Source organism: Trachurus trachurus (assembly GCF_905171665.1).
Source record: "Trachurus trachurus genome assembly, chromosome: 21".
NCBI lineage: Eukaryota > Metazoa > Chordata > Actinopteri > Carangiformes > Carangidae > Trachurus > Trachurus trachurus.
Genome location: NC_139899.1, coordinates 22,904,040 through 22,927,799, shown reverse-complemented (window position 1 = coordinate 22,927,799; position 23,760 = coordinate 22,904,040). Strand labels below are relative to the sequence as shown.

The 23,760-nt window shown below is 41.4% G+C and overlaps 1 protein-coding gene across 1 annotated transcript in view; it reads right to left on the bottom strand.

Annotated features, from left to right (window-relative positions):
• The window catches only part of znf385b (zinc finger protein 385B), a gene marked incomplete at its 3' end in the record, with an annotated part of 70,559 nt that overhangs the window by 25,890 nt on the left and 20,909 nt on the right, over window positions 1-23,760 (bottom strand). Inside the window, exons 2-4 of the mRNA XM_083997316.1 lie at window positions 21,677-21,814; window positions 21,435-21,578; window positions 20,295-20,432 (exon numbers count right to left, since the gene is read on the bottom strand). Of these exons, the coding sequence (XP_083853442.1) occupies window positions 20,295-20,432; window positions 21,435-21,578; window positions 21,677-21,812 (418 nt within the window). The 5' untranslated portion in view covers window positions 21,813-21,814. The remainder of the gene's footprint in view (window positions 1-20,294; window positions 20,433-21,434; window positions 21,579-21,676; window positions 21,815-23,760) is intronic.

Below are 23,760 nucleotides of genomic sequence, written 5' to 3'. Positions count from 1 at the left end.
TTATTCATCCAACATGTTGATCAGGGTGCCATGTGACAGTACTGATCTGTCCACAATGACCCATAGATCACTATAGATGAAAGAAATTAGTATTATAACCATGCAATCATCCAAAATCAATAATATTTACAATGAGCCTTTAAAAGAGAAAAATAAGAATAACTGTAATTATGATCTTTACCAACTTAATGTGTAAAAAGGTTGAATGAACCATAATATTTACTGTGATTCCTGCTGCTAATAAGAGCTGTAAAATGTGTAGAGCTATGTATTGGTATAAGTCAAAGAATAAATCCATTCACAAATAAGGCTTTAGCAAAAGACAATCACATGAGAAAAGGGGATTAAAATCTGATTACATTAATAAACTTGTTGAGCGTCTAAATAAATCACTGTCAATCGAAAATTCAATTATAGTCCCAGAGGAGTTTATATCTTTATAATGACTCATCAGAACAATCAAACTTAATTACATGTTCCTTCATGTAATGAGCTCATGCCACCAAGTTTAACACTGGTGTGCAAAGGTTTTCAATACAAAGAAACATAACAACACAGTCTCATCAAGTCCCAATAAATGACTTGGTGTTTCTTACTCGTACTTAAAGTGAGAACAGTGTGATCCACCGCCATTAGTATGTTATACGACACTTTACTATGTTGTTTTTCCTCCTCAGATGACAACAGGAACCTTTCAGAGCTCATTACGAGTTAGTGCCATGTGAGCTGCAAGAACATTTTTCAAGAGGTATGAACCTTTTTCCTGACCTGACTTTATTTCAAATCAGTAATGTCAATATATACTGAAAAAAAATCTGCTACGAGTTCCTGCAGACGAAGGTGACAAAGACGATATTCAGTTTGCTGTCACGTGTGACAATGAGAATGAGATGCATCAAATCCTCTGTGGAAACAGCAAATATCCGACTTATATGCTTTGAAAGACCAAATCAAATGATAATTCAATATTCAAGAGAGTCACTGGGGAATTCTCTGTCAACTGAATAATTGATTAATTGACTAACCAGATCCGTGGGTGGAGCTGGCAAATATGAACATTACCTTCTCATACTTCATATCTCCTACACAGGACAAATAATGTATGCACTGGATCATTTTACATTAAACAGCAATGGTAAGACATGCAGGCTGTAATATAACATGCATCTTTTCTCCCTTTATCATCTTTTTTTTTTAAATCAATTACACAATAAGAAGAACTAAATTGTAAACAATATTGAGCTTTGCCAGATTCTCAGTATCAACAAAAGAACTTCACTTGTGTTGTTCGTCTCTCATTTCCTCATTAAGCAGCAGCTAAAAACCAGTGAGTATTTTCACTGGGAACTGATTCATGCAACAAAAATTACACAGTGAATCAAATCGTGGGATGTTACCAAAGCAACGAGTCTGGTTGACACGAATCTCTTACTTTTAATGTCACAGTTTGGTGAATAAATCATAAAGAGTGTGTGTGTGACAAGAGGTTTTTCCTGTGTGTGTATAAGCATCAACATATCATCATCATCATCATCCTCCTCCACTCTGCTGCTGTTTCAGCCTCCACCTCAGCAGAGAGAGACATTTTCTACTCCACTGTGACAAATATAAACAAATCAGACAAATGTAAAGTACTTCCCCAGATTTAAAAACCACTGTGAAGAATTTGAGACACTTCCAGATGGAGACAAATTAAAATATGTTTTAGGTGAGAAACCAAAGTGCTGCAGACTAGCAGCTGTCCTCCTGCCACAGACTGAGGGACGACCACGGAGACACCACATAGAGCAAACCACCGCTCTACAACTCTGTAACACTGGAAATACAGGATGTTGTGATCTGCTTTTGGATGTTTTTCTTTCTTGTGCCACCGTGTCTCTTGTGGCTTGGTGACCGATAAATGTCACAATTGTTAAGTTGTTCATATTTTATTGTTACTGTTTATGTTCTGACATTGACTGTCATCTGTTTATTTTTATTAATATTATCCCATTGTTATATGCTTTGGCAATATAAGCACTGTCTTGTCATGCTACTGTAATAAAGCTATTTAAATTGAAATTGAGAGAGAAGACGTTCATCTGGTTTAATCAGACTGTGAAGTGATTCGCACCAACAGAGTCAAAGTGAAACCGACCGGCAGCAGCAGCAGCAGGAGACACATTTATCACACACGCAAGACGGCAGGAAGTGAAGTGATGAAGGCTGAGGACGAGGATGGATGCAAACAGGCTGAACCTACCTGAACCGACACACGACTTTTGTCCTTTATCTGGATCCAGTTCGTCTGTTCCTCTCTCTCTCTCTCTCTCTGTATATATATATAATATATCTACTGTACTCTACTGTAACCTCCTCTGTCTGTCTGTCTGTCGTCTACTGCACCGTTCTTTTCTTTTCTCTCTCCGTCTGTCTGTGTTACTCTGCTGTCGTCTTTTTTACAAACCAAAGACCCACAGCCAAAACACCTACGACTCACTCTCTGTGTGTGTGTGTGAAAGAGAGAAAGACAGAAAGAGAGAGGGAGACAGAGAGAAAGAGAGAGAGAGAGAGGGAGTGTATCAGGTGACTGGAGCAAGAGTGGCATGTGTCATCGCTATCTGAACCCCCGAACCCTCAGCGTCAGGTGTGTGTTTCTGTATGTGTGTGTGTGTGTGTGTGTGTGTGTGTCTCCTTAATCCCCTGCTGCCATTTCCTCTAGGGAGAAGAAACTCTATCCCAAAGGACGAGAGGGAGAGAGCGAGGGAGAGAGAGAGAGAAAGAGAGACCACACACTCTACTTACAGATTATATTGGAGGATTAAAGATTAAATTACCCTGCTGCAGTCACTGCTTTTTGAGTGTGTGTGTGTGTGTGTGTGTGTGTGCGTGTGTGTGCGCAACGAGATCAGAGAGCAGTTGTTGTCAGTTCACACCATGTCCTGTTACTCAGAGCGCAGCGTGTGTGTGTGTGTGTGGGTATCAGGCAAAAAGCAGCAGCTGGTTCACAGGTAATAAAAAAACATTAAAAATATAGAGAGATATCAGATGTTGCACTTGTTTGTTGGTGGCATGAACTGATTCGCTGCATCACTGGGTTTTTAATCTTTTTATACACACACACACACACACACACACACACACACACACACACACACACACACACACACACACACACACACACACACACACACACACACACAGTGGTTTCCATTCAAATGTGTTGTAGGTTATGTGCTACAATGATTCAAGCTCTGGCTGATATAAACTCTTTCTGCATTACACCTAAAGTACCTTATAATTCATAGTTCTGCACTTCTGTTATAGTTTTATCTTTTTAACTAATAAAATGTAGATACAGTATTTCTACACTATCCTAATGTGTGCACTTGTTGAATTGTTAATTAAATTCGTAGATTATGAAAAGAAGAAGCAAATTCATGAGCACGTCCGAGTTGTTTATCAAGATCACTGATCCCCACAGATCTGATGTTTTTTATCTCTTGAACGTCAATGGCAACATCAAGGTACATTTTTATTTACTTCCCCTCTTTTACACTTTGGTGCATTTTGTTAATTTAATCAGTGTGTCCATAGAGAGTCCACAGCTGATTGTGATTAATCGCAAAGTAATTGCACATTCTTTATTTCTTAAAAATGTATCTTTCATGTGTTTAATAATGGGCAAATACTGTATGCTGCTAGATTAATTATGTTCATTTTGTCTTCTCAAATATATTAGTTATATTTGTCTTGTGTTCAGACAATGAAATCAAGAATGATGTTGCCTGCTTGACAGTTTCGACTGTGACTCCAGTCTTCCTCAGAAGCGTCATCCGACGTGCTGCTGACGTGTCATTTATCAGCTGGCCAGTTCGGCGCTTCTGAGGGAGACTGGAGTCACAGTCGAAACTGTCAAGCAGGTAACATCATTCTTGATTTCATTGTCTGAACACAAGAAAAATATAACTAACTGTATGCTGCTTTATGCAAATGTAACTGTATCATACATTCAGCAAAAACACATAAAATAAATATTGCCCAGAAACCCTCAAAGGCCTCACTGTAATTGGCATAAAAAATATGCTTAAATAAAAAAAAATGGCAGAGGTCGCTGTAATGTTGATTGACTGTACCTGTGCTCTTTCTCAGTTTTTGATTTTGTTTAATTGATTTGGCTGCATAGTCCCTGGTCCATGTGTAATGTCTGAACTGTGATCTAAGAACTATTCATAATACTTTTGTTTGTTTTGTTTTCACTTAACATTTTTTTCAGGGGGGTTTTCCTCTCTTCTTTTATGCCATTCTGTTTACGTGATAAACTTATACCTATACCGCTGCTGTCATGTATGTTCATTGTTCTGTGCCTGCTTTAAAAACGTAAGAAAACACTGGTTACAAAAAAAACAAGACAACTCCATCCAGGTGGCAACTGTCAGGAGATACAGTTTAGCTTGTGACTTTGAGTCGATTCAAAGTACGAGTCAGGCCAAAGGCCAAAATGAACATGTGGCAACTGCACATTAAAAAAAAAAGTCCAAAGTTTTGTTTCTACACACACACAAATTGAAAATGTGCATAAAAACAAGCAGACAGAGACCACCTACTGTACACTAAACAAGAAGATCCACTCATACTCAACATGTGAGAGTGAATCACAGACTCATGGTCGACTCTGTTTTAAGCTTCTAGTGTCACCGTTAAGCCATCAGAGGTGCACAACAGGATGCAACAGCTAATGAGAAGCAGGTGCTGCTGTTTACTGGTATTTACTTGCTGCTGTTCCCCGTCTCATGTTTGTATTTGTTAACGTGTCACTTCGCTCCGCAACATCTCGCCAACAAACTGCAGCTCACACACCGGCACATGTTGATTAATGTCAATTTATTTCAAATGTAATTATTCAAACTTAATTAAAGCGCAAATCCCCTGAGATGCATCATCTCATTTTCATGGGTGTGTGGTGGTGGGGTCGTAATTACTGTACAGCACATAGCTTCCCCCCTGAAAAAAACACAAACCAACATTTTTTTTCTTCTTTTTTTTGTTGCATTTTCTCTGTTTGTGCACAGGTTAAACAAACTAGATACAGCGTTGTTAATTAGTGAGCTTTCTAGGGGCTGTTGCTGTTGCTGCTGCTGCAGACGAACCACGACCTGACTCCAGCTCTGTTCTGCTTTTCATCTCCCTCTCTCCACCCCCACCCCAAAATATTTGACTACGAATAAAGAAACTGTCCCTCAGCTCCATAATCCTCCACCCCCTTCCTCTGACTTTGTGCCCGTGTCACTGCAGAGGCAAATGTGGGCACAAGCAGAGCCACAGCGGTGCCAGTTTTTTTTTTTTTTTTTTTTTTCCTTTTACCCCTGGATGTCCTCACAGTGCAATGACATGATGATCCCTCACTGGCTTCCCACTGCAGGAAACACTGCTGCTGCTAAAATCAAATGACTGCAGCTGGAGGAGCGCAGGATATTAATACACCAGTGACTCTACGGGGAGGAGAACCCGTCTTACTACCTTCATCTGCATCTTAAATATTCCTCATCCACAGCGGTATAGAGAGACATAGAGTGAGTGTGGTTTTGCTGACAGCAGCATTAGACATCACACCACATTATTATTATGCAGAGAAACACACATTAACATAACAAGCGTGTGTGTGTGTGCGTGTGTGTTATGTGTGCATGTGTGTGTGTAAGTAGGTCACATTCAGATCCTTCTTCATCCAAAATGAACACACAAAAACACACACACACACACAGCAGACCAATCAGGAATATGAAAGCAGACAGGAGAGCTCCAGACTGAGAGTCAGTAGAAAACAGTAGAAACTAACATAAACAGACCATGTCTACCTACAGTAGAAATATCCTTAGGATCAAACAATGAACAAAACAACACACCGGTGACTGAGCGCTTCTTCTTCTTCCAGTCAGGAGCAGGAGGGGTAGGAAAGTGGCTCTATAATCTCAGAGGTTCATATTTTGTGGAGCAAGAAAGTGATCGGGAAACTTCATGTAAATGAGACAAGTAGATTTCTATGTATCTGTCACTTTGGGATGTTGATGTACGGCAAGAGGTGATGGACAAACTCCGGTTCGAGCTCGAGACAGAGAGAAAATCTGCTACACTGTAAAATCTTTTGAGAAAAAAAACTTTTAAACTGTCTTAACTGGGCGATGATAGGCTCGCTGGTTCTGCTTAAATAATGGAAACAGAGATCAGTGATAAACATAAAGAGAATTGTCAACTGATTGATTATTGATTTCATGTTTTAGTGGTTTTTCAAGGAAAAATACTGAACAAAATCCCTGTTTCCAGTTCCCGTATCAGTTTAAAGACTAACACTACATTTCCCATGAGCCTCTGTACGCACGGTGGAATTCTTGGGCCGGCCCAAGACGGAAAAAAGCGAAAACATTTGGCAAGAATGTTTTCATTGATCAAGAATGAAAGTCGGAGGTTCGAAGACGATCAGATACCGCTGTAGTTCTGACCATAAATGATGCCAACTAGCGATCCGGTGGCGTTATTCCCATGACCCACCGGGCAGCGTCCTGGAAACCAAAACTAGGAAATGCTGGGCGAGCCGACCACTAAATAATAATATAAAAATAACGATAAAGACAAAACGATATATTTATCGAAAATGGACCCATTAACAAGTGTGGGTAACGTAGATTCATCCACATTAATATGAGACTCTTTTATAACCAAATACAAACTCCTCTGGGTCTCTTTAAATATCTAACCAAATTAAAGTATATAAATGCACTCCTTTGGCCTTGAGATGTTTTAATTTCATTACATCATGAAAATGATACGCAGTTAATCAACTAATTAAAATCATTATTGGATCAACCAGTGATGAAAATAATCATTTGTTGCTGCCCTAAAGGGTGATGCTAAAAGAGACGAGGGACTTTTACTTTGAAACGACTGAGAAGAGCCGAGAATAGAAATAAGTTTCTTATCTGATTGCTGCTTCTTCTTTCTTTTTCTTTTTTTTTTCTCCAACACTCATCTAAGAGGGATTTTCATATTTTGCAGCACCACTGACGCAGATTTAAATATCTCTGTGTTAAATGAGCCCAGTTCTGACTAAAAGAGGCCACGGAGCAACAGCAAGAGAAACCCTGCTGAGCAACCTGGCAACTGCAAACTCCACAAACCGGCACGAACGCCACGAACCGGCAAAGACACACAACAACGGAGCCTGAACGTATCGATTAAACTGCATTTTCACACAAACCTGTGATTTGTTTTGTCATGTGTCAGTTTCGGGAGAAAAACAAAACAACATCTATAAGCAGCAAAGGAAGACGCTCAGGTTTAATCTGCAGGAATAAAACCAGACACAGACGAGACAAGGGGATCCATTGTGTGTGTGTGTTTGTCTCACGCACACACACATGCAGACATACACAAACACACACTGTGCTGTGGTGATGAGCGGCAGTGTGTGGGTAATCACCGCAGTCACGCTATCTATAATGAGAGGAATGTCAGACAGACACACAGCAAGTAGTATAGTCACAGATCCAGAAGACCAATCTCATTATTTTCTTCTACTCCAATATAATGTTGTTATTTTTTCCCCCCAAGAATCTTCTGGAAATCGTTTCTGCACAAAACAGGATCCTTAAAGTCCATTTAGCTGCTGATACACCTGGACATAAAATAAAAAAAACAGTCCTTTCTCTGTGTGAATATACTAGTGGCAAGCAGATTTCCAGGCTGAGCACACATAACAAGATCATCATCACATTTTAGGAGACAGCAAATAAGGCTGCACAGTGTGGCGCAGTGTTTGTAGCAGAGATCAGAAGTGAACAAAATCCACAGTAAGTACATTTCTGTCCACCTGCTTCTTCTTTTTTTGGTGCATTTGTTCATTTGTGCCAAGAGAATGAAAAAAAAAAAAAATCCTACGCAGGAGCCAAAATGTTGCCTACTTTTTTGAGGTGGAGAAGTTGGCATACAGAAAAAGAAAGATGCTGGTTGATAGAGAGTTGCTGTTGTTGTTTTGGTTTGTTTTTTGGCCAGCTGCTGCCAGAATGTGGGTTGGTCTGTCTGTCAGTCTGCCCACCACCTTGGTACAAACTGAAATATCTAATATAGCTATTAGATGGAGAGTGATTAGATTTGGTGTACGGACTCTACAGATGTGCAACCAAGATTCATGTGTGTGGTTATAAGCAATATCCCTCAAATCCCCAAGTGGCAAAACAACCTTCATGTTGTTTGTGCTAATTAATTTACATGCAGAGTAAACTGATATAGCTAGTGTCCATAGTAAACATTTTACCTGCTTAGCATCAGCGCGTTAGCATTGTCACGGGGAGAAATGTTAGCATGCTGACATTAAAGGTAGGGTTGGAGATCCTGGAAAAGTAGTTCTAGCAGGCCACATTTTGAAAATACACAAGTCAAAGGTCCCAGCCCCTTTCCTCAGACTTCTCTATCAAGCCACGCCTCCAGAGCGCAGCAACACGCAACGCTTGTTCAGTATTGGGCTCACAGCAAGGTGACGCCACGGCGCGACCCAATGTAATCCCAATGTGAGGGACGCGGCTTTCTGCGATACTGTCGGGTGTCACTGCGCAGCATCGCTAACTTTCCTCCAGCTTTCTCTCATGGCTTGTTCACATGACAGAAAACACCCAACTAACATCGTAATAAACCACCCAGCATCAAACTCAGAGCTACATCACCACCTAACAGACTGGAGTGTGGTAGCTACATTGTATCACTGTCGTTGTCTTTTCCGCGTCGTAACACGTTGAAGACACTTTTCACGCACGCCATTAGTGCGTTAATGCGAAGAGGAGGGAGAAAGGGAGAGAGATTTTATTGACGCATTATGATCCAATTGACTTTAACATTGCATTCACAATGATTGGATGCTGTTTTTACAGGATTGTCTGTCCCACAGGTGACTGACTTTTTTTCATTTTTGTGAAAACGTATTTAATTAATTGGTTGCAAGTGGAGTGTGAAGAGGATTTCAAACAATTTTGTAAAAAAAAAAAAAAAAATGCTCCAGAATGAGATCTCCAACTCTACCTTTAAGCCATGTTGTTTCTAAACCTTCATAAATCTGTGAGCAGCATGACAGTGGACCGGTTGTTGTTCACACTGTTGTCATAAGCGCTCTGATACAACATTGGTTGTCATGGTTACCAAAATGACAAACAACAACTTTACAGCTTCATCTCATCCTGACATAGCCTGACAAGCCAGAGATCAAATATATTTGCTGCCGCTAGGGTGCGTCTAGATTTCTAGGCTAATCCTGACATGGACTTTGTCTTTTTGCCCCTTTGCCCTTGTCATAATCACTATGGCCACTAGATGTCGCCTGGCAACAAAACGTAACTATGCGTGCTGCTGCACAAACGACCCAAGGTCTTGTTTTTCAACAGCAGGACGCTCAGCACTTTCACATTGTTATTCACAATCTACATGTTGTTTTGATACACTTTGATGCACCAGTCAAACTATTAGCATTAGGATGCAATAGTATAGTAACAATTTCATATACTAATATCTGAACATTCAAATACGCAAAAACAAATCGGAAAGGTCACCTCAGTCTCCTGGTTGCACTGATATGTGACTGGAGACATTTTCAAATGCTGCTGGAATATTTTTGTTATTGGTTTAAATAACATTTAATATTAATATTTAATATTGATCATGCTAATGATTTACATATTTGGAATTGAAAATTATTCCAGTTATGCAGCAATACTAGCACTTAAGTTTTTATTTTTAACAAACTTAAGGTTGTATAACATCATCACTTGTTGTTAAAGTCAGCTCCCTTCACTATTTATCACATTTTCTCTTTATCTTTACAAATTGTTCCTTCTATAACTCAGCCAATACAAAAACTGAATCTACATTGTATTGCTGTTGTGTCGCTACGGTGTCTTTATGGGTTCACAAGTCAAACCAACAGTCGATGAACAAAAATTAACCTCACCTCAACATAATAAAATGACACAGTCACATTAAACATAAAACAGCCATAGAAACTCACATAATTAGTTATTCTGTGTAAACAACTTACATAATTATAACCAGCCTGTGATGAACGGACAGTTTAGACTGAAGCAGCGACCACACACACACACACACACAAACAGACAGACGATAACCTGACTATAACCTTTGAGTCCAGGTCGTGACCCCCAGGTCATGTCGCCCCCATCACCACCACCATCCTCCCCAAGAAACAACACACTCACACAAACAGTATAAGACACACCTGTGTGCAGACAACAGTGCAAACACTGAACCCAATCACGCAGCCAAACACAGAGGAAGAAGACGCTATACGGTTGAAAAAAAAACACACACCGGCTAAATTCTGCAGCTGAAAACCGAAATAGACAGGAGAGGGATTTCCTACCTCGACTCAGGAAACTACTCCACATCATCAACAGGGAGAGAGAGCTGTCTCACCCCCTCCTCCTCCTCCTCCCTCTCCTCTCTATCATCTGCTCCCCCGATAACGAAAAAAGCAGCGAAGAGAAAACTGAAAACCAAACAGCGGAGAATCGCCGTCTGACTGACTGTCTGTGTGATTGGAGGGAGACACGTGTGTGTGAGAGAGAGAGAGAGGGAGAGAGAGAGAGAGAGAGTGTGGATAGAGGAAGGCGACCAACACACAGCGAGAAAGAGACAGTATAATGTGAATCACTGAGGTGATGATATTCAGGGTGAGCGGCGATGACAGCCCCTCTGTCTCAATGGAAATCCCTCTCTTCTCTGTCTCCCTCTGTCCCTGCGCTGCTCCCTCGCTCTCTCCCTCAGTTCATTGCATCGTGATTCAAAAAAGAGGAGGAATAAGAGAAGAAAGGAGGAGGAGAGGAAGAAGCACAGGAGAGGATTTCTCCCAAAAAAATACAAGAGAAATAATTAAAGGAAAGGATGAAAGAACAAAATATCTGACCTGGACGAGAGCTTCCAGTCCTCTACTAGACCCATTCGTTTTCTAATAAACCTTGACTAGTCTTACTATTTTCACCAGTTACACAACCATTACATGTTTTCTACCACAAGAAGTCGTGCCTGGTCAAGTCTTACAGATCTCTTGATCTTATCTACCAGCCCTTTATCAATCCATCCTGTCCTTTACTATGTTTCTTATATGATTTCTAACATGACTTGTTCCACTTGTGGTCAAGTTTACGTTAGACTACTGTAGTTCCCATACAGCTAACCTAACCCTATTGGCCATTACCGCTTCTACTGGTAAAGGTTTCTATTAAAACTATAAAAGCAGCATCCACAAAATATAAAAGACTGGGCGCTAGACAAATAAAATGCATAAAACGTTTTGGGTATACAGCCGATGTCTGAAGAAGGGCTGTGTACCCGAAACGTCACACCTTCAGGTGATAATAAAGAATAACTTTGGAGCTGATTCTGGTGTGCGGACCTTGTTTTTTTTTTTGCCAAAGTTTTCTATTACCTCACAAGGAGTTGTTGTCTTATCAGTCTTTTATCAATCCGACTGACCTGTCCTTTGCTATACTGTCTATAAGATCCATACACTGACTAATCTTGTCCTCCTCTATACCAGATCTTTTAGTCCTTTGAGACCTCCAACAGACCTCACCAGTCATCTGCTGCTTATGCAAGTCCAACCAATCTCTTACTTGTAATAGTCCAATCAGTTTTGCTCTAACTTACCAAACAACCCAGTCCTCCATCAGACCTCTATCGTCACACCAGTCCTTTACAGGTTTCTACTGGTCCAGGATCTACCAAAATCTCCAGGATCTAGGATCTACCCATACTTAGATCCTTTGTACCTTCAGCCATCAGGCTTTTTAATTCTTCTGGAAATTGTAGATGAACTGCCAGACAAATTAATTTACCTTTGGGGGTTAATGAAGTAATTCTCATTCTTATAATTGTTATTCCACCAGTCCTCTACTAGTTTCCTCCAGTTTTTTAATTTACCTTGACTTGTTCTATTCGTGCTCTGTTATGTATTTTAATACACAGTAAGGTCAGGTCTACCTTAGACAAGCTTTAGTTCTGCTAGTCCTAATAATCTTACAAGTCCTGTTAGCATAACACGTTTTACTTTAATACTTGTTCATAAAACTGACATCACACTGTCATAATCATGACATGACACCTGTCATAAACGTCAATGAATACTTATGACCGCTGTCGTTAAGTGTCATTCGATAATTTATGTCACTTTTGATGCAAAGTTGACATTGTTTGAGATGTCCTTGTTATGACAACTTAACATAATTTTAAAATTTTGGCAATTAGGTCTGCTATAACAGGTTATGTTGCTTATATGTCAAGTTGTCATAACAAGGACATCTCAAACAATGTCAACTTTGCATCAAAAGTGACATAACTTACCGAATGACACTTGTCATAAGTATTCATTGACGTTTACATGTATGACAGGTGTCAGCCGGGCCAGATAACATTCCTGGACGTCTGCTCAGGGAATGTGCGGATCAGCTGACCTTGGTTCTGACGGACATTTTCAACACCTCCCTGAACCAGGCCATTGTTCCATCATGTTTTAAGACAGCTACCATCATACCAGTGCCCAAAAAATCTACAATAACCTGCCTCAATGACTATCGCCCCGTAGCACTCACACCTATAATGATGAAGTGCTTTGAGAGGCTCATCAAACAGCACATGGTCTCAAAACTCCCCTCTGGCTTTGACCCGTTCCAGTTTGCCTATCGCCCGAACCGCTCTACAGAGGATGCCATCATCTCTGCAGCCCATCTGAGCCTACAACATCTGGAGGAGAAGAACACCTATGTGCGGATGCTTTTTGCTGATTTCAGCTCAGCATTCAACACAATAATCCCTCAGCATCTGGTGAACAAACTGGCACCCCTGGGCTTCAGTACCACACTGTGCAACTGGATCCTGGATTTCCTGTCTGATAGACCCCAGGCTGTAAGGGTGGGGAAGAACACCTCCTCAGTCATCAACCTGAGCACCGGTTCCCCTCAGGGCTGCGTCCTGAGTCCGCTGCTCTTCACCCTGATGACTTATGACTGTGTTGCCAAGTCCACTACCAACCATATCATCAAATACGCGGACGACACGACAGTAGTGGGCCTCATCCGCAATAACAACGACCAGGCATACAGAGAGGAGGTGGAACAGCTGGTGAACTGGTGCAGCAGGAACAACCTTCTCCTGAATGTGGACAAAACCAAGGAGATCATTGTCGACTTCAGGAAGAATCGACCCAGTCACACTCCACTGTGCATCAACAACACAGCAGTGGAGGTGGTGAAAAGCACAAAGTTCCTGGGAATGCACATAACAGATACCTTAACCTGGACAACAAACACCACATCTCTGGTAAAACGAGCACAGCAGCGTTTGCACTTCCTCCGTAGGATGAGAAGATCACATCTCCCCCCTCCCATTCTCACCACTTTCTACAGAAGCACAATTGAATCCATCCTGACCAACTCCATCTCTGTGTGGCATGGCAGCTGCACAGCTGCGGACTGGAAGTGTCTTCAAAGAGTGGTGAGGACAGCGGAGAAAATTATTGGGACTTCTCTCCCTTCCATCATGGACATTGGTCAGAAACGCTGTCTGACAAGAGCACAGAACATCACCAGAGACCCCACACACCCACACAAGGAACTGTTCTCACTGCTGAACTCTGGGAGGAGGTATCGCAGCATGAGGAGCAGAACAACCAGGTTCTGCAACAGTTTCATCCCCCAGGCCATAAGACTGCTGAACCTCCAATACGGCTGATTTCTTAACTTTTGCACATGCCACTTTTAACTTTTAACATGTTTAACATTTTTAACTGTGATCCTTTTAACATTTTTAACATTTTAATTGTGATCCTTTTAAATATAAAGTAGTATTCTTTTTGCACATATAGAGCACTTTATTGATCGATCAAATCGATCAAAAATTAAATTTCTAATTTTATTTATATACACATATATCAAGAGTCAGTGAAACGAAATTTCGTTCTATGCACACTGTGTATTTTTGAATGGCAATAAAGTAGCTATTCTTCTTCATTCTATTCTTCTTCATGTCATTGTTATATGACAGTGTTATGTCAATCTTATGAACACGTATTCAAGTGTTACCAAAGTTTTCTATAATAACTCTTGACTAGTCCACCACCACTTCTTATCAAACTAGCACCACACATTCATATTAGATATTGTCTAATCTGACCTATTGCTTGACTAGTCCCACCAAGCTGTTGTCTACCAGTCCCCTATCAATGCAACCTGTCCTTTACTATACTTTTTATTAGATCCGTGCATTGATTAAACCCACCTCATTCAGATACTAAGACAGATCTGTTAGTCGTTAGACCCTCCGATGGTCCTTACCAGTCTTCTTCTACTGCAGGTCCAAGCTGCAAGTCTATTACTTCCTTCTGAATCCTATTGGTCTTCTACCTGCTCGGCCAGTTTTACTCTAATCTACTGTACTAGTCCTCCTCCACCTGTTCTGTCCTACAGCTCCCCGTGGCTTCCTCTCGTTCATCATCATCATCATCATCATCATCACTCCTCCTCGTCCTCAGTGGCCTTCGTCTGTCACCGCTGCAGGACGTGTTGCTTTTATGTTGGTTCCTCTGGTACTACAACTTGTCTACTGGTGCCGACAGTTGTGTGTCATGTGGGTGCAATGTCATGGGTCAAATCTGGTCATACACCCCCCCCACCCCTCCTCACCCCCCAGTCTAGCACCTCTCTCCCTCTCTCCTTCTGTGCCCATTGTCACCACTGTACACCACTATGAGTGTGTGAGTCTGTCAGCAGAGTCTATTCATACACAGCTGAATACATCAACACAAGACCACACATCAACACCTGCTGAATCTCTCCATCACACACACACATACACACACACACACACTGCTGCAATGTGTGTCTATTAATAACTGTCTATTTCTCAGCTCATTATATATGGAGTATCAGCAGGAGAACATGTTGACCTTTATTAGCCCAGGAGAGCTAATTAGAAATGGTGCACAAACGCACACAAACGCACACATACACACACTCATTCACACACACACACACGCGCGCACAATACACCTCTTAGATGATAAGCAAGGAAAGGAAAAGGTGGGTGTGGGTGTGTTTGACATTTTCACTGTGGTAAAGAAACGTCCATTCAGGGAAGTTCAGATTTTACCCCGAGAGAGAGAGAGAGAAGAAAAAAAAACTTCAAGTGGCTACACACCTCGAAATACTTTGCACAACGCACGAGATGGTCAAAACACATTAGTGTCATTGTCCAGAGGAGAGGGGGAGGAGGAGAGGAGAGGAGAGGAGAGGAGAGGAGAGGAGAGGAGAGGAGAGGAGGAGGAAGAGAAAGAGGAGAGGTGAGGAGAGGACGGGAGGGGAGAGGAGACGAAGAGGAGAGGAAAGGAAAGGAGAGAGGAGAGGAGAGGAGAGGAGAGGAAATGAAAGGAAAGTAAAGGAAAGGAGAGAGGAGAAGAGAGGAAATGGAAGGAAAGGAGAGGAGAGGAGAGGAGGAGGAGTAGAGGAGAGGAGGAGGAAGAGAAAGAGGAGAGGTGAGGAGAGGACGGGAGGGGAGAGGAGAGGAGAGGAGAGGAGAGGAGAGGAGAGGAGAGGAGAGGAGAGGAGAGGAGAGGAGAGGAGAGGAGACGAAGAGGAAGAGGAGAGGAGAGGAAATGAAAGGAAAGTAAAGGAGAGGAGAGAGGAGAAGAGAGGAAATGGAAGGAAAGGAGAGGAGAGGAGAGGAGGAGGAGTAGAGGAGAGGAGGAGGAAGAGAAAGAGGAGAGGAGACGAAGAGGAAGAGGAAGAGGAGAGGAGAGGAAATGAAAGGAAAGTAAAGGAGAGGAGAGGAGAGAGGAGAAGAGAGGAAATGAAAGGAAAGGAGAGGAGAGGAGAGGAGAGGAGAGGAGAGGAGAGGAGAGGAGAGGAGAGGAGAGGAGAGGAGAGGAGAGGAGAGGAGGAGGAAGAGAAAGAGGAGAGGTGAGGAGAGGACGGGAGGGGAGAGGAGACGAAGAGGAGAGGAGAGGAGAGGAGAGGAGAGGAGAGGAAAGGAAAGGAAAGGAAAGGAGAGGAGAGGAGAGGAGAGGAGAGGAGAGGAGAGGAGAGGAGAGGAGAGGAGAGGAGAGGAGAGGAGAGGAAAGGAAAGGAAAGGAAAGGAGAGGAGAGGAGAGGAGACGAAGAGGAGAGGAGAGCAGAGGAGAGGAGACGAAGAGGAGAGGAGAGGAAAGGAGAGGAGAGGAAAGGAGAGGAGAGAGGAGAAGAGAGGAAATGAAAGGAGAGGAGAGGAGATGAGGAGGGGAGGAGTAGAGGAGAGGAGGAGGAGGAGGAGGAAGAGAAAGAGGAGAGGAGAGGAGAGGAGAGGAGAGGAGAGGAGAGGAGAGGAGAGGACGGAAGGGGAGAGGTGAGGAGACGAAGAGGAGAAGAGAGGAGGAGGAAGGGAAAGAGAAAGTGGAAGAGGAAGAGGAAGAGGAGAGGAGGAGGAGGAGGAAGAGGGAGAGGAGAGGAGAGGAGGAGGAGAGGAGACGAAGAGAGAAGGAGAGGAGAGGAGAGAGAGGAGAGGGGAGGGGAAAGTGGAAGAGGAGGAGGAGGAGGAGGAGAAGAAGAGGAGGAGGAGAGGAGAGGAGAGGAGAGGAGAGGAGAGGAGAGGAGAGGAGAGGAGAGGAGAGGAGAGGAGAGGAAGTTTAATATTGTAAATGCAATTAGTCTCATGTGACCTAATCTTTTCATTTGCACTGAGCATGTGGATCATGGGTATCCACTTGTTTCATTAGTGAATATGTGTGTGTGTTTTAGTGTGTTTTAGTGTGAGTGTGTATGACTGTGTGTATGACTGTGTGTAGTGCCTCCTAGTGGTCACTGACTGCAGCTCAGGAGAAGACAAAGCTTCGTATACGGTGAGAAGATCCTCCTCACAGCTCATCAATACAATGTTACACACATGAAGTGATGATCTGTCATGTAGTTTTTATATTTCACACTTTTATTCATGTCTTGACTCATGTATATACTGTACGTTCAATTGATCAATATGATGCATAGCTATAGATTATGAATTAGCTCTGACTTCTGGATGTTTGTTTGAGAATTTCAACAGCTACTTTTATTTCTGTAATACATAATAGTTATTCTGTCTGTATGGTGTATACGTCTTGTTTCTGATTTGAAAACACTACATCTTTTTTTGTGTTTCATACAGTATAATATCACAGTAAACAGTAAAAGCTGCTCCTGTCTCCAGCCTCTATTGGAGGTGTGTTATTTATCTCGCTGCACACTGTGGCAGTGCAGTTACACACAAGCGTGTGGGCGGAAGGACTCTTCTACAGTTTAGTGGGAAATGTGTCTTTTTTTTTTTATAACCCATGCAGCTATGAGGACATTTAAAGGGTTTATACTGTAGTAGTTGTGAACAACCAAAGCTGCTCCTATGAGGACATTACAGTTATTCATCACCTATATTTATACAGCTGGCTCCTCTCATTGAACATTTTTACGCATTTATTTGAAGGTTGTCCTTAACTAGCTTCCAAACAAATTAAAGATCAATTCATAAAATACCTTTAATCATTTAAATGCATCAGTAATGCAATATTATCCAATGACACACCATAACGAGACCCATTATTCTAACTAATTTTAGTTTAGTGCTTTTACTTTTTATATTTTAAGTACATTCTTATGATGAAACACGCTTATGCTTGATGAAATATTCAATGCAATTTGGACTGGAGATGTTTTACACTGTTTTTATACATTTGCCCGAGGACAGGATCTGACTTCTTCTTGCACAACTTGGTAAGATATGATTTCATGCTGTAGGTACTAAAAGTGTGCAGATTTCTTAAGTGGAAAAATTCGAATTTTAAATATATTCTGAAAAAAATAAATAAATAAAAACCCTGATTCATCCCAGTAATCATCCATGTAACTTGAATACTACATAATAATCCATCAAAGTAATTCCAGTGTTTTAACAGTTACTGATTGAGGGGCTCGGATATCGTGTTGCCCGTCCCCCTGCAGCACAACTGTTTGTACTGGCTGTGATGTCATCTGACCTGAATGCTGATAGGCTGCTCAGCCAGCCAGGTCACTGTCACACACACACACACACACATAAACACACATAAACACACACACAAACACACAGCCTGGCCTGCAGAAGCTGAGTTCAGGCCAAAGAGCTTTTCATGGTCGAGCGAGCATCACGTAATGGACAGAGAGAGAGAGAGAGAGAAAGAGAGCGAAAAAAGAGGGAGAGAGACGGCAAAAGACACAACCATTCAGGTTGAGTGGTGTTTGTGTGTGTGTGCGTGTGTGACTGAGTGAGTGAGTTTGTCTGTGTGTGTCCAGCAGAGAGAGATTTAATCTTTAATCAGTGTTATTGTAGCCTGTACACTGATATGGACCAACAGTATGTAATTACAGCTGTCACTAACACACACACACACACACACACACACACACACACACACACACACACACACACACACACACACACACACACACACACACACTAGTGTGGGATTGTCCTTCTGTTTCCTGTCCTTCCTGACATCATCGTATAAGTATATAGGTTTTTATATATTATATAACATTATATTATATTGTATTGTATTGTATTACTAGTATATAAATAACCTATTATAGTATATATTGTAATTAATATTGGGAGGGATTTAATTAGCTCCAGCTTCTTCCCACTCCTTCTGAACATAAATAATTGTTAAGTTTCGTTGTTGTCTATTGTCCTTCTTTCTGTGTTCAAATAAACTTTCTTTCATTCATTCATATTATATTATACTACAGTATATAATAACTTTTTGTTATTATGTATACTATATAGTAACTTTCTGTAGTCCAACTTGGTGATCAGTTTCACTCGAGTCGGGACTAAAGTTTTTCATTGTGTTTTAGATCAAAGAGAATAAGGCCAACGGCTCTACGTTGAGAGGTGACTCACATGAAGATGTCACGGCAGCAGATTTCATTATAGCGTAATGATAAGAATCAATGCAGGCCAATTTGACGGTGTCTTTGAGAAATGTCAGCGTGGTTTCAGAGCAGGGCTGTGTCCCAGTTTAATGACCTGCTGCTGTCTGCTCCACTTTAAGTCCTTTACATCTCATAGCACACTCTCACTGTTGACCAGAGGTTTGACTTAAAAAAAAACTGGGTCTGAATCAGTGAAGATGCTCTGAAACTGTTCCAGTCACATCTGATCACAGGACCACAGAGGGTCGAGCAATTAATGTGAAAAGCGATGACTGAAATAAAACCAGCAGAGGGCGCTGGAACTACTTTGATCAGCTGCAGTGATCAAACCATGAGAAACAATGAAAATGCATGAGGCTCATCTCATAAAACCGAACTATCAGCATGTATAATACAACTAAAACAAAAGTTAAAATCAGTGTGTCTTGCCCAATAGCTATTGATAACATAATAATGTAGAAAGAATATTTTACATTTTGATATTTGCATGCATGAGGCAACAATATCAACACCACTGCATTAAATATGTAACTACAGTCAGTTTTTCAATTAGCTTAGCTTATCATAAAGACTGGAAGCCAATGACAACTGTTAGCCTGGCTCCTTCCAATGCTACAGTAGATAATGAAAGCATGGATGTCACTGCCAAATTGGTGCCATGGCTGATTTTTCACAGTGAAATGAAAACTTTGACTTTGCTGGCGGCGTACCACCAAATACTTGTGTTTTCATGAAATTTCATGACAGCTGCGCAATAAAACATAACCTGTCAGATGTTTTCAGTCTTTGTCATCGTGGTGGGTCGACCAAGTGTTGTGGCAGTAATGCGTTACTCAGTGACTGGCAGGTGTTGAGGCGGAGCTAACAGCACTGATACAGAGTACTACAGTCCTGCAGTGGTGATCTGAGTTAATGCAGAGTAAGTTTATCCTTTTGAGGTTCAATCTGAGCTCCACCACACACACACACACACACACACACACACACACATGCTGACCTTTCCCAGGGGCCAACAGCTGCTGATGATGGATGAGCCAAAGTCACTCTCACTCAGCAGCAGCAGACAAGCAGTCACGAACAGACTTGACAAATTAATGTCCTCTTTAGCTTTAGCGCTTAATGTCCCTCTCTCATTACCACAACAACTTGCAAAAACAGACAGTTGATTGCTGTCTAAGTATTACTTTCTCTGAATAAAAGACATGCATGTCAGGTGTGGTCAGTGTGAGCACCGCCGACCCGACACACCACGAGCAGCAGCAGCAGAACAACAGAAGCACCGGTCCGTCCTACCTGTGGTTGTGCTTGGAGCAGAGCTGAGGCCGGAGCTGAGGCCGGAGCCGAGGCCGGAGCTGAGGCCTGGGGTCGGAGTTAGTCCGGCGGGCTGCGAGATGAGGCCCGTGGCCTGTGGAAGAGACCTGGGCTGGGCCCCTGTGGGAATCAAACACAAAATCACATAAAAAAAAACACTGAAACACGTTAAATGAGCTGAGAATAATAAAGCACTGACACAGTTGGTGCTTCCACTGCTGCCACTGATCCTGATACTAATGCTGCTGCACCTGTTGCTATTGCTGCTGGCGCTTTTGTTGTTATGATGACTATTACTACTACTAGTGATGCATACTGCATTTCCCATGACTGTCATTTATTTTATTGCTATGACAACTATTGCTATTACTGCTGCCATGGATTCTTCTCATGCTTTCCTTCTTATGAGGACGACTACACTTGTTTCTGTTATTATTCATAAGACTAATTATGCAGACACTAATACTACAGTTAATGTTACATCTACCACTGCTGCTATTAGGGGAGACTGGTGAATCAATAGGCTACATCCTATTAAAAAGAAATATGTAGGCTACCAGATGAAAGACCAATGTCTCAGGTATATATTTTGTATTCATGTCATTTTCATATTTTGTGTCAGTGCAGAGTTATAAGCAATCAAATAGAGAGTGTGAACATGTGACATGTTGCCCAACCATCGGGTAAGATGTCACACTGGATTTTGCAACTAATTAAACAAGGACAAAATTATTGTTGTTGTTCTGTTCTTTTTTTTTAACTTTTATGTTAACATTGAAGTCTGGCACAGAAAATTGGGCTTGAAAAAGTAATTTAACACAGCCATGAACAAATGTTAGCATAAAATATTATGCAACATGCACTGGATTAAATTCCTTATGAACTGTTGGCACGTAGGCTAATGGCTCTCACTCTCAAATACCTGTTTTACCTTCCTTAAGCTCAAAATTACAGATAGAATTGAATAACAAAAAAGACAGCTATTGGGTAATTATGGTTTCACATGTGACAACTAAACCCAAAATGACTGAGACAAGCCGATCGTTATAGTTATAGCAAATCTATTAATAGAGATACTACTGCTCACACACAGTTACAAGATAGTAAGTGGCTGTGTTGTACCTGCCACATGTTGCCCCGTCTCTCCGGCCTGCAGCTGCCTCACTCTGCGGAGGTGAGACCGGCCGTTGTAGTGCAGCTGTGCCTGGTTGTCGGAGGTCAGCTGCAGGTTACACACCTCACAGAGCGAGTACGCCCCGCTCTGACCTGGGACACCACAACAAGGAGGATGGGTTATTATGGGATGAAAGAACAAGGATGAGTCTGACAGATATACAGCAGTGGAATAAGAGGAGAAAACTCACCTGGAGACCGAGTCTGCTGGATGGGGAGACTGATGGTTGTGGGTGTCGGCGCGTCCATGAGCTCTTGACACATCCCTCCGAAGGCAAAGATCTGCCCACTCTCCAGGAGCTGAGAGGGGCTGAGGGGGGTCTTCATCCCTGTCAATGGGTGATACAAATGATATAATAAGACCCAGTGAAGCAGTACACCAGATGCTCACACGTAATGACGACTTAAAGAGAGAGATTTTTCTGTTATTGAATGAATCATGTACAGACTTGAGAACAAAGTTAACAGCACAGCAGAGGAAAGAAGTATTGTTATGTGATTTAGATCAGATTGAATATTTGGTAACATTGTATTTGACAGCTATCTCTATAACACATTATAACCATACAGTACTTATAATAAGTTATAATGCAGTTATAGCACTGTATAACTATAGTTATAAACACTCATAAATGATCATAATGCTTTAAAACAATAACACATCATAGAGCATTTTATAATGGCTTATACGATCAAGTAGTATAATAGAGTTATAATGCTCTATGATGTGTTATACGTATTGTTATAAAGCCTTATGATCATTTATGAGTGTTTATAATGATAGTTATACACATTTATAAGCCAATTATAACACATTATAACTATATTTATAATGCATTATCGATGTGGGCATTGCCAGCTAGTTACTAACAATTATAACGTATTATAATACCTGACCTTATAAATCAGGATAAAATGCTTTATAGTGTGTTATGATTATTGTTATAAAGCATTATGATCATTTATGAGTGTTTATAACTACAGTTATACAGTGCTATAACTGCATTATGACTCACTATAAGTACAGTATGGTTATAATGCGTTATAGAGATGATTATAGAGGCGTCAAATAAAGTGTTACCAAATAGTTTATTGTTAATTGTTTAATGATTTAAGAGGTATACTTTTTATTAAATGCCCTTAATTAATGATTTGTTTTGTTATGATGTTGAAAGGAGGATTATAAAAAGAAACTCAACCTTTTTCTTCTTTTTCTTTTTTTTTACATCAAGCAGCGTTGTGTAAGGTTATGTTAACGTCTGACAAATGTTTCGTGCCTGCAACAGTATATTTCTGGGGTCTATGTGGGCTGGGCACTTGTATGTGCTTGACACAAAATAGAAAAACTGTCTGACTAACAACACAGAATATAGAAAGTGAGCTACAGCAGCTCTGTGAGTCGTCACTACATCATCCAACCTCCACAGCCAAATACTGTATAAAGCTCAACCACTGATGGATTTCAATGTGCAGCTTTCTGTCGTGACCTGCTGCTGTAACAAGGTAATTACTGTAAGACATTTGGGATTTCGTACAGTACATACACCGTGTCTGTCTGTCGTCAGCAGAAATAATTGTTTATTTTCTCCAGGAGGTACTGGGAAAAAAAAAACCCAAACAAACAGAATTGACACCAAAACTGTGTAAATCCAGAGCGATCCAACACAAACACACGAAGACACAAGGATCACAGAGAGACAGAGTCACTAAGGGACAGACAGGTGGACGAACGAACAAACAGACAGACAGAAAGACAGAGAGGTACGAGGCCTGAATGACACCAGACGCAGAGTGTGAAGCATCAAACGCTCACAGGGACAGAAGTGATGAAATAATGAGTAAGAGGAGAGAGAGAAAAGACAACATATGACATGTGTGTGTGTTTCTAGTGGTGTGTGTGTGCATGTGTGTGTGTGTGGGGGGTCACTCCATGACTGTGTCCATCTGTTGTCATTTCAGCTCTGCCAAGTCACATGACCTCACACTGGACACACACACACACACACGCACACACAAGAATTTGGCCATGAACTACGTAACACATCACTACTGTAAAATTCACTTCACTTTAGCTTCTGTAAAACCTAATAATGTCTAACGCTTTATTTCATGTGACGGTGAAGCAGCTGCTCTGGTCGGACAGAGAGGAGATCAACGTTTTCATATCTACAGTTTCAACAAAAACAAACCGGCTGAACCTCCACTAACCAGCGGACATTAAATCCTCTGAAGTAAATCTATAACTCTTTATAAATAAAACTAACTTGAATTGAAC